Source organism: Trachypithecus francoisi, unplaced genomic scaffold, assembly GCF_009764315.1.
Source record: "Trachypithecus francoisi isolate TF-2019V2 unplaced genomic scaffold, Tfra_2.0 Lachesis_group13, whole genome shotgun sequence".
Taxonomy (NCBI): domain Eukaryota; kingdom Metazoa; phylum Chordata; class Mammalia; order Primates; family Cercopithecidae; genus Trachypithecus; species Trachypithecus francoisi.
This window is the reverse complement of record NW_022681458.1, coordinates 60,397,338-60,412,104: the sequence shown is the minus strand read 5'-3', so window position 1 is coordinate 60,412,104 and position 14,767 is coordinate 60,397,338. Positions and strand designations below refer to the sequence as shown.

The window sequence follows — 14,767 nt, the reverse complement described above, 5'->3', positions numbered from 1 at the left end:
CTAAAGGAGGAATTACGTACCCAGCGCGAAGAAACTAAAAATCTTCAAAAAAAGTGGAAGAATTGACAGCTAGACTAATTAATGCAGAGAAGATCATAAACGAAATGACAGAGATGAAAACCATGACACGAGAAATACGTGACAAATGCACAAGCTTCAGTAACCGACTGGATCAACTGGAAGAAAGAGTATCAGCGATTGAGGATCAAATGAATGAAATGAAGTGAGAAGAGAAACCAAAAGAAAAAAGAAGAAAAAGAAATGAACAAAGCCTGCAAGAAGTATGGGATTATGTAAAAAGACCAAATCTACGTCTGATTGGGGTGCCTGAAAGTGAGGGGGAAAATGGAACCAAGTTGGAAAACACTCTTCAGGATATCATCCAGGAGAACTTCCCCAACCTAGTAGGGCAGGCCAACATTCAAATTCAGGAAATACAGAGAACGCCACAAAGATACTCCTCCAGAAGAGCAACTCCAAGACACATAATTGCCAGATTCACCAAAGTTGAAATGAAGGAAAAAATCTTAAGGGCAGCCAGAGAGAAAGGTCGGGTTACCCACAAAGGGAAGCCCATCAGACTGACAGCAGATCTCTCGGCAGAAACTCTACAAGCCAGAAGAGAGTGGGGGCCAATATTCAACGTTCTTAAAGAAAAGAATTTTCAACCCAGAATTTCATATCCAGCCAAACTAAGTTTCATCAGTGAAGGAGAAATAAAATCCTTTACAGATAAGCAAATGCTTAGAGATTTTGTCACCACCAGGCCTGCCTTACAAGAGACCCTGAAGGAAGCCCTAAACATGGAAAGGAACAACCGGTACCAGCCATTGCAAAAACATGCCAAAATGTAAAGACCATCGAGGCTAGGAAGAAACTGCATCAACTAATGAGCAAAATAATCAGTTAATATCATAATGACAGGATCAAGTTCACACATAACAATATTAACCTTAAATGTAAATGGACTAAATGCTCCAATTAAAAGACACAGACTGGCAAACTGGATAAAGAGTCAAGATCCATCAGTCTGCTGTATTCAGGAGACCCATCTCACATGCAGAGACATACATAGGCTCAAAATAAAGGGATGGAGAAAGATCTACCAAGCAAATGGAGAACAAAAAAAAGCAGGGGTTGCAATCCTAGTCTCTGATAAAACAGACTTTAAACCATCAAAGATCAAAAGAGACAAAGAAGGCCATTACATAATGGTAAAGGGATCAATTCAACAGGAAGAGCTAACTCTCCTAAATATATATGCACCCAATACAGGAGCACCCAGATTCATAAAGCAAGTCCTTAGAGACCTACAAAGAGACTTAGACTCCCATACAATAATAATGGGAGAGTTCAACACTCCACTGTCAACATTAGACAGATCAACGAGACAGAAAGTTAACAAGGATATCCAGGAATTGAACTCATCTCTGCACCAAGCGGACCTAATAGACATCTATAGAACTCTCCACCCCAAATCAACAGAATATACATTCTTCTCAGCACCACATCGCACTTATTCCAAAATTGACCACATAATTGGAAGTAAAGCACTCCTCAGCAAATGTACAAGAACAGAAATTATAACAAACTGTCTCTCAGACCACAGTGCAATCAAACTAGAACTCAGGACTAAGAAACTCAATCAAAACCGCTCAACTACATGGAAACTGAATAACCTGCTCCTGAATGACTACTGGGTACATAACGAAATGAAAGCAGAAATAAAGATCTTCTTTGAAACCAATGAGAACAAAGATACAACATACCAGAATCTCTGGGACACATTTAAAGCAGTGTGTAGAGGGAAATTTATAGCACTAAATGCCCACAAGAGAAAGCAGGAAAGATCTAAAATTGACACTTTAACATCACAAGTAAAAGAACTAGAGAGGCAAGAGCAAACACATTCAAAAGCTAGCAGAAGGCAATAAATAACTAAGATCAGAGCAGAACTGAAGGAGATAGAGTCACAAAAAACCCTCCAAAAAATCAATGAATCCAGGAGTTGGTTTTTTGAAACGATCAACAAAATTGACAGACCGCTAGCAAGACTAATAAAGAAGAAAAGAGAGAGGAATCAAATAGACGCAATAAAAAATGATAAAGGGGATATCACCACCGACCCCACAGAAATACAAACAACCATCAGAGAATACTATAAATGCCTCTACGCAAATCAACTAGAAAATCTAGAAGAAATGGATCATTTCCTGGACACTTACACTCTCCCAAGACTGAACCAGGAAGAAGGTGAATCCCTGAATAGACCAATAACAGGCTCTGAAATTGAGGCAACAATTAATAGCCTACCACGAAAAAAAGTCCAGGACCAGATGGATTCACAGCTGAATTCTACCAGAGGTACAAGGAGGAGCTGGTACCATTCCTTCTGAAACTATTCCAATCAATAGAAAAAGAGGGAATCCTCCCTAACTCATTTTATGAGGCCAACATCATCCTGATACCAAAGCCTGGCAGAGACACAACAAAAAAAGAGAATTTTAGACCAATATCCCTGATGAACATCGATGCAAAAATTCTCAATAAAATACTGGCAAACCGGATTCAGCAGCACATCAAAAAGCTTATCCACCATGATCAAGTGGGCTTCATCCCTGGGATGCAAGGCTGGTTCAACATTCGCAAATCAATAAACGTAATCCAGCATATAAACAGAACCAAAGACAAGAACCACATGATTATCTCAATAGATGCAGAAAAGGCTTTTGACAAAATTCAACAGCCCTTTATGCTAAAAACGCTCAATAAATTCGGTATTGATGGAACGTACCTCAAAATATAAGAGCTATTTACGACAAACCCACAGCTAATATCATACTGAATGGGCAAAAACTGGAAAAATTCCCTTTGAAAACTGGCACAAGACAGGGATGCCCTCTCTCACCACTCCTATTCAACATAGTGTTGGAAGTTCTGGCTAGGGCAATCAGGCAAGAGAAAGAAATCAAGGGTATCCAGTTAGGAAAAGAAGAAGTCAAATTGTCCCTGTTTGCAGATGACATGATTGTATATTTAGAAAACCCCATCGTCTCAGCCCAAAATCTCCTTAAGCTGATAAGCAACTTCAGCAAAGTCTCAGGATACAAAATTAATGTGCAAAAATCACAAGCATTCTTATACACCAGTAACAGACAAGCAGAGAGCCAAATCAGGAATGAACTTCCATTCACAATTGCTTCAAAGAGAATAAAATACCTAGGAATCCAGCTTACAAGGGATGTAAAGGACCTCTTCAAGGAGAACTACAAACCACTGCTCAGTGAAATCAAAGAGGACACAAACAAATGGAAGAACATACCATGCTCATGGATAGGAAGAATCAATATCGTGAAAATGGCCATACTGCCCAAGGTGATTTATAGATTCAATGCCATCCCCATCAAGCTACCAATGACTTTCTTCACAGAATTGGAAAAAACGGCTTTAAAGTTCATATGGAACCAAAAAAGAGCCCGCATTGCCAAGACAATCCTAGGTCAAAAGGACAAAGCTGGAGGCGTCATGCTACCTGACTTCAAACTATACTACAAGGCTACAGTAACCAAAACAGCATGGTACTGGTACCACAACAGAGAAATAGACCAGTGGAACAGAACAGAGTCCTCAGAAATAATACCACACATCTACAGTCATCTGATCTTTGACAAACCTGACAAAACAAGAAATGGGGAAAGGATTCCCTATTTAATAAATGGTGCTGGGAAAATTGGCTAGCCATAAGTAGAAAGCTGAAACTGGATCCTTTCCTTACCCCTTATACGAAAATTAATTCAAGATGGATTAGAAACTTAAATGTTAGACCTAATACCATAAAACCCTAGAAGAAAATCTAGGTAGTACCATTCAGGACATAGGCATGGGCAAGGACTTCATGTCTAAAACACCAAAAGCAACGGCAGCAAAAGCCAAAATTGACAAATGGGATCTCATTAAACTAAAGAGCTTTTGCACAGCAAAAGAAACTACCATCAGAGTGAACAGGCAACCTACAGAATGGGAGAAAATTTTTGCAACCTACTCATCTGACAAAGGGCTAATATCCAGAATCTACAAAGAACTCAAACAAATATACAAGAAAAAAACAAACAACCCCATCAAAAAGTGGGGAAGGATATGAACAGACATTTCTCAAAAGAAGACATCCATACAGCCAACAGACACATGAAAAAATGCTCGTCATCACTCGCCATCAGAGAAATGCAAATCAAAACCACAATGAGATACCATCTCACACCAGTTAGAATGGCAATCATTAAGAAGTCAGGAAACAATAGATGTTGGAGAGGATGTGGAGAAATAGGAACACTTTTACACTGTTGGTGGGATTGTAAACTAGTTCAACCATTATGGAAAACAGTATGGCGATTCCTCAAGGATCTAGAACTAAATGTACCATATGACCCAGCCATCCCACTACTGGGTATATACCCAAAGGATTATAAATTACTCTACTACAAAGACACATGCACACGTATGTTTATTGCGGCACTATTCACAATAGCAAAGACTTGGAATCAACTCAAATGTCCATCTGTGACAGACTGGATTAAGAAAATGTGGCACATATACACCATGGAATACTATGCAGCCATCAAAAAGGATGAGTTTGCGTCCTTTGTAGGGACATGGATGCAGTTGGAAACCATCATTCTTAGCAAACTATCACAAGAAGAGAAAACCAACACCGCATGTTCTCACTCATAGGTGGGAACTGAACAATGAGATCACTTGGACTCGGGAAGGGGAACATCACACACTGGGGCCTATCATGGGGAGGGGGGAGGAGGGAGGGATTGCATTGGGGAGTTATACATGATATAAAACGTTGTGCACATGTACCCTAGAACTTAAAGTATAATAAAAAAAAAAAAAAAAAAAAAGAAGAGATAGAGGTTCTGCAGATAAGATGAGATGACACAACCTTGGGAGTATATGATGTTCAGATAGTTCAAAAGTCAGGGGCAATGAGGCCATCCAGGAGAGGGCATCCTAAGAAGATGAGAGCGCTGTAAACAAATCCCAGGGGAAGCACTCACATTTAAGGTTTTAAACTCCCTACCAAAAATGGTCACAATGAAAGAGAAAAGTGTGGACAGTGAGAAGGGGGGCAAAGCAATAGGATGGAGCTGCAAGGACTTTGAAGGATAGTGTTCACCCTCTATCTAATTTTACACAGAGATGGGGAAGGAACAGGAGCCACTCTGCACATGGTGGTTTCAATCTGTTTTATAGTGTTATACAGTAACACTCGCTTATTCAACCTGGTAAACATGGTTCAGAGAAGCTGATGTTACTGTCCTTAAACTGAATTGTCACATTTTCCTTCCTGAATACCAGCACTGCTACGAATTATGCAGTAGATATGATTTTTACATAGATCTGATTTTCATAATCTTACAAAATTTATATATATTCACATTTTTAATGTCACCATGAAGGAAAGAGCCTAAATACACACACCTGTGTAGATAATTAACAAATCAAATTAACATTGCTTGAAAGCAGTCACCCTGGGAATCAATATAATTATTCTTACTATATACACTATGCAAAATATTTTAGAATTATTTGCAAAAAAAAAAAAATAGCATGGATTTTAATTTTTGAAAGTTGATAAATAAATCAGAGTTAAGGCCAGTGAATCACACACAGGCAACTGTTTCTTGTGTCAAAAGCAAGATATGCCTGGTAGAGTACATGAAAAAATATGATAAATCCTGCATAATATTATCTCTTTTAGAAAGCATCTTCCTATCGACACAGATTTGTATTATTTTCTGTATGTCTGTCTTTATGTGTAAGGGAACCACTGCTTTTAAAATCAGAAGAAAGGTAAATTGATTTTAAAAAAAAAAAGACTGTTTACAAAACTTGCCTGAGAGACTTGCCCCATGGGCAAATTCAAAAGAGACCTTCCATAAACAGTTTGTGCAACATACACCTCCCCAAAATAAATACAGAACTTCTCAGGGGTACATTAATAGGTTAAGACGATTTAAGTTCTCAAATAGGGGTACATGAGTGAGGTTAATAGTCACTTAACTTCTCATTTATGTAATACAAAAGGATTTGGAAAAACTTCTTCCAATGTAATGATACTTATCCTGAGGAACATGGAATTTTTGAGTGCTTAAAATCATTTTCTTGTTTCTATTTTCTGACTTAAAAACAGCAATGAATATATAGTGCTTTGGGTTTTTAAAAAATTGATTTTAATGTTTAGAAATTTAGTAAAATGTGAAAATGCATACATTCCTTTGAAAAATCAGTAAGTCTCCATATTCCACCCAAACACATACATAAAGTTGTTACACAGGCTCACAACCTACATTATCTCTGCTGATCTACTTTGTCATATAAGGAAGTGGGACTGTATCTAATTTTTTTATGATTTACGTTCCTAAGCAGCCCAGTTAGTTGTTCAATACATGAGGATCAAATAATGTTATAGACAGAAGATCAAACTTCATGAAGATGACCTAAGAAAGTTTGAAAATATAATGAGGCAAAAATGGAGAGACTTGTAATGGCTATGGTACATAAGCAAGGTTCAGCTGCCAGTCATTGGCTGAGATTACTCTCCTCCTCCTCCTCCCATCTGTGCTCTCCCAACTTTATCCAAGCACCATTTTATAACTTTAAAAATGTGGGGGCCGGGTGTGGTGGCTCACGCCTGTAATCCCAGCACTTTGGAAGGCCGAGATGGGCAGATCACAAGGTCAGGACTTTCAAGACCAACCTGACCAACATAGTGAAACCCCGTCTCTACTAAAAATATAAAAATTAGCTGGGCGTGGTGGCGTGAGCCTGTAATCCCAGCTACTCAGGAGGCTAAGGCAGGAGAATCACTTGAACCCAGGAGCTGGAGGTTGCAGTGAGCTGAGATCACGCCATGGCACTCCAGCCTGGGCAACACAGTGAGGCTCTATCTCAAAAAAAAACAAAAAAAAATGTGTGAAACTATACGGTTTTACAACCATACCTATGTACTTGAAAGACTCACAATTTCAGAAATTCACATATTTCCAGGATCATTTTCCTAATAATCAGGTCAAAATATCTGCCAAAATAATATAGTTTGTAATAGTTAGTTTCTTTTTAAAGCAAATCACTTAAGTGGAAATATATATCTTCACACATCCTCATTTTGAATGAATATTTATATAAAAGTCATATTTTTAAATACATATCTACAGATCTATTTCAATCAATGAGCATAGGCAGATATGCAAACAAATGTCAGGAAGATCTAAAGATCATAACTTTAGAAAGTCTGCTGCCATAATATCAAGAAGGCTACACTCTCAAATTTCACTTCTTTTCATTCTGAAGAACAGCCTGAGTATGTAATTTTATCTTTAATTTATTTCACATTGCAAGATAACACTACATTTCCTATTTTATCTTTGTGGTTATATATACATAACCACTAATTCATCATTCAAAAAAGGCCAATCTATATTAATACTGGTGGATGCTTTTCAAAATTTGGATGAAACAGATTGGAAAAAAAGTTTAATATATTCAGAAGAAAATAAAACCTTCTTATGAGGCAGGACTCGATGTCAACTCTTGTAGCATCTTCTTCTACATGATTAATAGCTTTACAAATAAGTAACAAAAAGAATTTACTATACCTGATTTTTTACACTGGCATATCTTTTCAGGTGTTTTATAAATTCTGGCCGAGAAGTGTTTCGGGCAATTATAAGAGCCATACTTCCATTATTTAATCTGAAATTAAATATTTCTATTAGACATTAAGAAGTTTACTGAGAGATTATATCAAAAATTATGACACACTGTTCCTGATGACAAGAATACTGTTTATTGAAAGTATTGGACAAGATAGATAAATCACCATGTTACATTTACCTAAAATTCATAAACCGTATCTTGCTATTATTTTTTAAATGATGCAGGCTTTCAAATGAGTTTTATTAAATCATTGGCTTCCTTCTCAATAAGCTCTTACATTAGAGCATTTTACAAAACAAACCATCAAGCTTCCTACTCACATATCAAGACATAACTTAAAATACAATGTAATTAGAAACTCTAAATGTGAAACTATGTTGTTAAAAGTTATAGAATAGTTAATATGCACAAATGGTGTAACAAATAGCTCAACATTTTCTAAAATCTAAAGTGTGATTTAAATATTTATTTATGGACAGAAGGTCTAAGTGACATAGGAAATGAAATAAATCAAAGTGTCCTTTGGATGGATGAAATGGAGTGAACAAATGCTGCCACACATGTTCAGTTAAATGACTGAACATTTTAATCTTGCATAACTGTTCCATCCAATATATGAGACTGAAAATTCAGAGGTGTGATTTAGTGCCAAAACAGCCACTTGCAAATGCATCAAGCTATAGAAGGCAGTTTGCAGAAATACATACAAATGACTTCTAGCTTGATTTCAGTGCAAACATGAAGTTAATCTAACAACAAAATAAAAAAAGAGCTCTTAGTGTCTTATGGAAGCTCAGGTCAGAGCTGTAAGGGACCTTAGAGATTATCTCATCATTCACTCATTTCACGTAGAAGGAAAAGACAACTTCAAGTTTCAGTGATTTGTTCAAAGGCACACAGATTAAAAATGGTCATCAGCACCAATACTCCAGGTGCTCAGCACTCTTTCCATCATGCTTCTTCTTCCCAATTAAAAATAAACAGCACCAAAACATTCATGGTAGTGTTACTGTGCATCTTTTTAATTGCTTAATTTTATAAACATTAAAAGCATTATCCTATGCCTGCTTTGCAATCTTTACTTGAAATAGAAACACAACATACATGGCTGACACTGCTTTAAATGTCTCACATCTATGAACATATTTAATCTTAGAATACTTAGAATACAAGAATATTAGTTCCTATTGGCAATTTGCACTGAGATACTTTAACATAAATTTTTATTTATCATGGTGGGGGAAGAAGCAGAAAGTGAAATCTCCTGTTCAATCATCCTGAATCATCAGAAGCTACATCTCTGAAAAATCTCTGGTCAAATGAGTCTTGATCGAAAGGCCTTTGCAAAGATAGCATGTTGTGATTATAAACCACAGAAGAAATCTCTAATTAGTCATCCTTCTCTGAAAAATTCATCAATACTGATTAAGCCTGGAAAGTAAACAGTGGAATTCTAGTCAAGCTGAACATTTACGGAATAGCTTTGAAGGAGCTATGAATCAATTGCTCCCAGAAGACGTCTACCCTCCCAAGAAGGTCCTTGGACAAACAGGGTTAGATAAACATTGTCTCAAGTCCTGCCAAACATAGCTCCTTGCTCAGCTAGCCACGTCTTCAAGTTTAGTCAGGGAAACTACATTACAAAAGCGCACAGCTATCTAGGATTTCTGAGGGTGTTGGGGAAAACCACCAGGCTCAATTTCTAAATCACACAAGGTTCAAAATACTCCTTTCAAGTTTTAGCACTAGATGTAATTAATGAGGACCTTGTCATCTGGGTTTTCAATATCCAAGTTTGCAGTTTCTCTGTTTTCTTCTCTAACTTCGAATATTTCCCTGTTTATTGGCTATATTTCACAACACACATGATCCTTTCTCCTACGCTCTACAGAATTGGATTTAGGAAAGAAATATTTTCAGCCCCATAATGGACAGCTGCTTAAGAAGAATGTGCAAGACAAGGAACGTCTATATCCTATGGATAAAAAGATATATATAAGACGTCTCATATTTCATTCAATTGAAAATGTGGGCAGGAGATTGATATGTTCTACTATTCACATTAAATAGAACTGAAATGTTTCTTTTGACTAAAGGTATCTGATATGGTTTGGCTCTGTGTTCCCACCCAAATCTCATCTTGTAGCTCCCATAATTCCCATGTGTTGTGGGAGGGACCTGGTGGGAGATAATTGAATCATGGGGTGGGTCTTTCCTGTGCTGTTCTCATGGTAATGAATAAAACTCTCATGAGATCTGATGGCTTTAAAAATAGGAATTTCCCTGCATAAGCTCTCTTGTCTGCTGCCATGTGAGATGTGCCTTTCATCTTCCACCATGATTGTGGGGCCTCCCCAGCAACGTGGAACTGTAAGCCCATCAAGCCTCTTTCTTTTGTAAATTATCTAGTCTTGGGTATGTCTTTATCAGCAGCATGAAAACAGACTAATACAGTATCAAATATACATTTATGTGATTTTTCATGCTAAGGATGTTTATGTTTGCATTAAAGTTGGAAAGCAAAGACATTCACAAGAAATATCAGTATTTAATATAATGTTCTCCACAACTAAATGAATAAATCAAGCAAAGTAGGCATAAAATTCTATCAATAAAACTTAGGAAATATTTTAGCCTCAGTGACCTTAAATAGTCAATGATTATCTGCTAATTATTCCAGTTCAACAATTGTTCTCAACCTACTGTGACGACAAATCCCTTAGACTCTCTAATATACAAAGATAAATTACCTGTTAAGTTTCTAGCTAACTAAGTTAATTGGATATCCTGGAAAAAAATGGTCTATAAGAAATGTATCAACAATTCAATAAAAATGCTTACTAACCTGGTATTAGGTGCCAAGCCTCTAGGTGCCACTGAACACAGGCAAGGAATTGCCATAATGCTGACATTCAAGAACTGACCTTGGATCATTTGCCATTGATCATTACAGTCTAAAGGTAATGAGAGTGATTGGTTATTTTCCCTCACCAGAGCAAAATGTCAACAGAACCTGGCACAGTTCTCAAGGAGATACTTTTGTACTCACCAGATTTGGGAGATCCCTGTGCCCTCCTAAAAGAAAGAAAAAACAAAGATATAAAACAGGCAATGCACACACACACACACACACACACAAATCTATTAAATATGAGAAAATTAGAGAACTCATCATTACATATGTCACTTTCTTTGATTAGATAGTAAATAAAAACGTACAATTTTGTTGCTGCCAACATAATGTGTTGATTCATTTAAAGATACACTAGTATTATAAGGAACAATAATTTACTATTTCTTTAAAGACTATAACCCTTCTTTAATATGGCTTTAATATTTATATTACACACTAGACCAAAATTATCATGAGGGACAAAACTGTGTGTTTTGTTCATTTTTTGATGCATTGTTGTATTCAAAGTGCCTGGCATATAGTAGGCACTCAATAAATAGCAAAAGAAAAGGGAAAAGGAAAGAAAGGGAAAAAGGAAAAGAAGGAAATGAAAAAGGAAAAAAAAATAAACGAAAGAAAAGGAAAAGGAAGGGAAAAAGAGAAGGGAAGGAGGGAGGGAGGAAGGGAAGGAGGGAGGGAGGAAGGGAAGGAGGGAGGGAGGGAGGGACAGAGCGGGAAGGAACGGAGGAAAGAAAGAAGGAGGAAGACAAAAAGGCTGAGCAAGTGGTTATTTGTTTACTAGGACCTGTAAGAGTCTGTGATTCTATATTCTTTACTACTGTGTTAGAAAAATAACCAAAGATCCTAAGTCTGATCAATTGTTTGTCAGAATGTTTTATGCTTTAAAGACAGACATAGGTTATCTGTATTACATTGAGTTTTTACCTACCTTTCTTGCACATCATCAGAGCTGTTAAATGGTAAAAATGATATTTCACAGTCTTCTGCCCTAAAATATAATGAAATTTGTTATTAACAGTCATTGAACCTGGGATACAAAATTACTGGTTTAAGAAAAAGACTTACTTAAGTTTTGTCAATGCCTTAACAACAGCAAAATCTCTCCGTTGGTTAGGGGCCATCCATCGATATTTTTCTGCCAGAGCCAAAGTTCTTCCACCAAAGCCAAACATGGCTGAGAACCCAAAGCGAAGAAGCTTGCCAGCGGTGCTGAAGGTACAGACATCGACCAGCTGTACATGCCCTTGAATATTATATTAAATATTAGTCAGTGAGTACAGGACTTGTATCAAAACAGCAAATATGAGAGAGCATATTTATTGGCTTATAGGAGAATATCTCAAGGTACAGTAGACCATGAACATCCTCACTTTCTCTTCAGTTCCCTTTATCTGTAACTACAATTACCATTTTTAACTTGCTCAGGTGCTAGTGAAGAAACAGAGTACTAAATTTTTCAGCTTATTGCTATTTCTATGAAACATGGTCAAAGAAATGAAGTTAAAATAGATGGACAAGGTAAACTTAGATTTTGCAGTAGTTTGGTATTACATATACCTGAGCTTATATGCTTTCTACTAATTGGGATAATAAAATATCTATAGACATACATTGGCTGAAATTTTTTTTCTGGTATGTTTTTTCGTTAATAACATAATCTTAGTCCTAGAGTCTTGGTACAGTCCTACATCAGTGTTGGATATACTTAAGGAGTATGCATTAATTTTCTTCATCTAGTTATAAAATTATTTTGAGCACACTACATTTTTTTTCTATAGAGATTATAGTAAAACTTAGTTTACTACTCTTTACAAAGCAAGTATTTTGAAAAGACAGGCAGTCCACATAGTAAAGCACTACTTTTTTATTTTTTAGTCAAACATTTCTCTACTTTGAGAGACAAAGAACCTGCCTTTCCTTAAAGTCTGATGGAAATAAGATAGCCTTCCTTATATAAATCAAAATTTCCTTATAAAATGTGAACTGCTTTGGAAGAATTCTTACCCATTATAATGTGCAATGTTGCAGTTATCACATGAGGAACTCCATGAAGAGAATGTGCCAGTACATTGGTAGATCCTGCCAAAGCAATTTTAAAACATGCACTATCAGGGTAGAATGTGTTCAATTAACATTTGCTCTTACTTTATATAGATGTCATTCTGCAATGTTCAGATGAAAAATAAATGAGAATTTATAAAATCAGAAAAGCTAATGTGAATATTAGAAGTTCTTATTCACACTATAGATGCACATCAAATGTCTACACAATTATTTGAATATTTAAATTACTTAGGAATTTACAAATAGTTTATAGTAACCGCTTACAGCTTTTTTGATCACGAATGTCTATTTTCTACCTCCCAAATGCTAGCTATATCAAAGCCCACTCCATCTAACCTTAATGAATGGGTTTTTAGCTTCAATGCCAAAATGAGGATCAACAGCAAAAGGATGCGACTGGGGAGCAGAGACAAATGCATACATAAATAAAAGAGAAAATAATCCAAATAATAGCTCAGAAAAATAAAATAAATACAAGCTACAAAAAATATGCTCTAAATACATTTAATGAGTCTTAGAGGTAAGCTCTTAGCCAAATGAGAATCCCGTTATCTCACAAATGTCTCCTACATTGAAGAAAATGTTTAATTCCATTGTATTTTCCATGTATGAAGATTTGTATTTGAAACATTATGATTTCTGATTTTCATGATTATTAGAAGTTAAGACACCTGGATTTTCCCACCAGTCCACAGAGGCAAAGAGCTCCCCAAGTCAAGCCCCTTTAATGTTTATGTGTGACTGAAATCTGAGATACAGGGGACAATGCCAGCTAGCCCCTCCCATTCCCGGGAGGCTAAAGAGAATTTAAAATTATTAAGAACAGAATGAATACAGCTATAATTTTTCTTGAATTAAAGAATATAACAAGTCCAATAATAGCCAAGAGCTGTGAAAGCATGGATGTGGTGGTGTGTTCCGGTTATCAAGGCAAAGACCAGGCCTCTGGATTTTGCTAATCAGAAGCATTTCTATGTGATCATACGTAATTGCTTACATTTGTGTTACTTTGAACTGATATGTACTTGGGTTACTAAATTGGAGCAGCTGAGGCAGCTTAGCCATAATCAACCAAGAGGTCATTAAAATCATAATTTTTTAGGTAACTAAGAATAAACATTTAATTATTAATAATAAATAAGTACAATTACTTTTAGTAATACCAATGCAAAGAAAAGTTTATTGTAATGAACTGGCAAACTGGTTCCAACTGATTCACCAAAAGGCAAGTTATGCTGTGACCCTTGTTACTCAAAATATGGCCTGCTGTCAAGCAGGAATGACAATACTTGAGTGCTTATTAAAATGACTCGCATGAGTTGAGAAACAATGTCTTGTACCTCAAGAAGACATTAATGCCCATTCTCACCACTCTCATTAAAATAGTACTAGAAGTTCTAGCCAGAGCAATTAGGCAAGAGAAAGAAATAAAAGGCTTCCAAATCATAAAGACGGAAGCTAAATCGCCTTTGTTTGTAGGCACCATCTTATTTATTTAGGAAACCCTAAAAGCTCCATGAACGGTCAGAGCTAATAAACAAACTCAGTTAAGTTGCAAGACACAAAATCAACATACAAAAATCAGTAGCATTTCTGTACACTTACAACTATCTGAAAAAGAAATCAAGAAAACAATCTCTGCACAGCAAAAGAAACTATCATCAGAGTGAACAGGCAACCTACAGAATGGGAGAAAAATTGTGCAATGTACCCATCTGACAAAGGTCTAACATCCAGAATCTATAAGGAACTTAAACATATTTACAAGAAAAAAACAATTCCATCAAAAAGTGGGCAAAGGATATGAACACTTTTCAAAAGAAGACATTTACGTGGCCAACAAACATATATATATATACACACATATAAAAAAGCTAAATATCACTGATCATCAGAGAAATACAAATCAAAACCACAATGACCATCTACACCAGTCAGAATGGCGATTATTAAGTCAGGAAACAATAGATGCTGGCAAGGCTGTGGAGAAATAGGAAGACTTTTACACTGTTGGTGTAATGAGATATCTGGGGGGTGGGACCCAAGTCTAAACATAAAAGTTTTATA

The 14,767-nt window shown here is 36.3% G+C and overlaps 1 protein-coding gene across 1 annotated transcript in view; it reads right to left on the bottom strand.

Moving 5' to 3' along the window:
- The window catches only part of CERKL (ceramide kinase like), a 129,505-nt gene that overhangs the window by 5,798 nt on the left and 108,940 nt on the right, over positions 1–14,767 (bottom strand). The window contains exons 6-11 of the mRNA XM_033229405.1: positions 12,641–12,715; positions 11,702–11,879; positions 11,565–11,624; positions 10,772–10,797; positions 10,568–10,676; positions 7,662–7,758 (exon numbers count right to left, since the gene is read on the bottom strand). Coding sequence (XP_033085296.1) covers positions 7,662–7,758; positions 10,568–10,676; positions 10,772–10,797; positions 11,565–11,624; positions 11,702–11,879; positions 12,641–12,715 — 545 coding nt within the window. The remainder of the gene's footprint in view (positions 1–7,661; positions 7,759–10,567; positions 10,677–10,771; positions 10,798–11,564; positions 11,625–11,701; positions 11,880–12,640; positions 12,716–14,767) is intronic.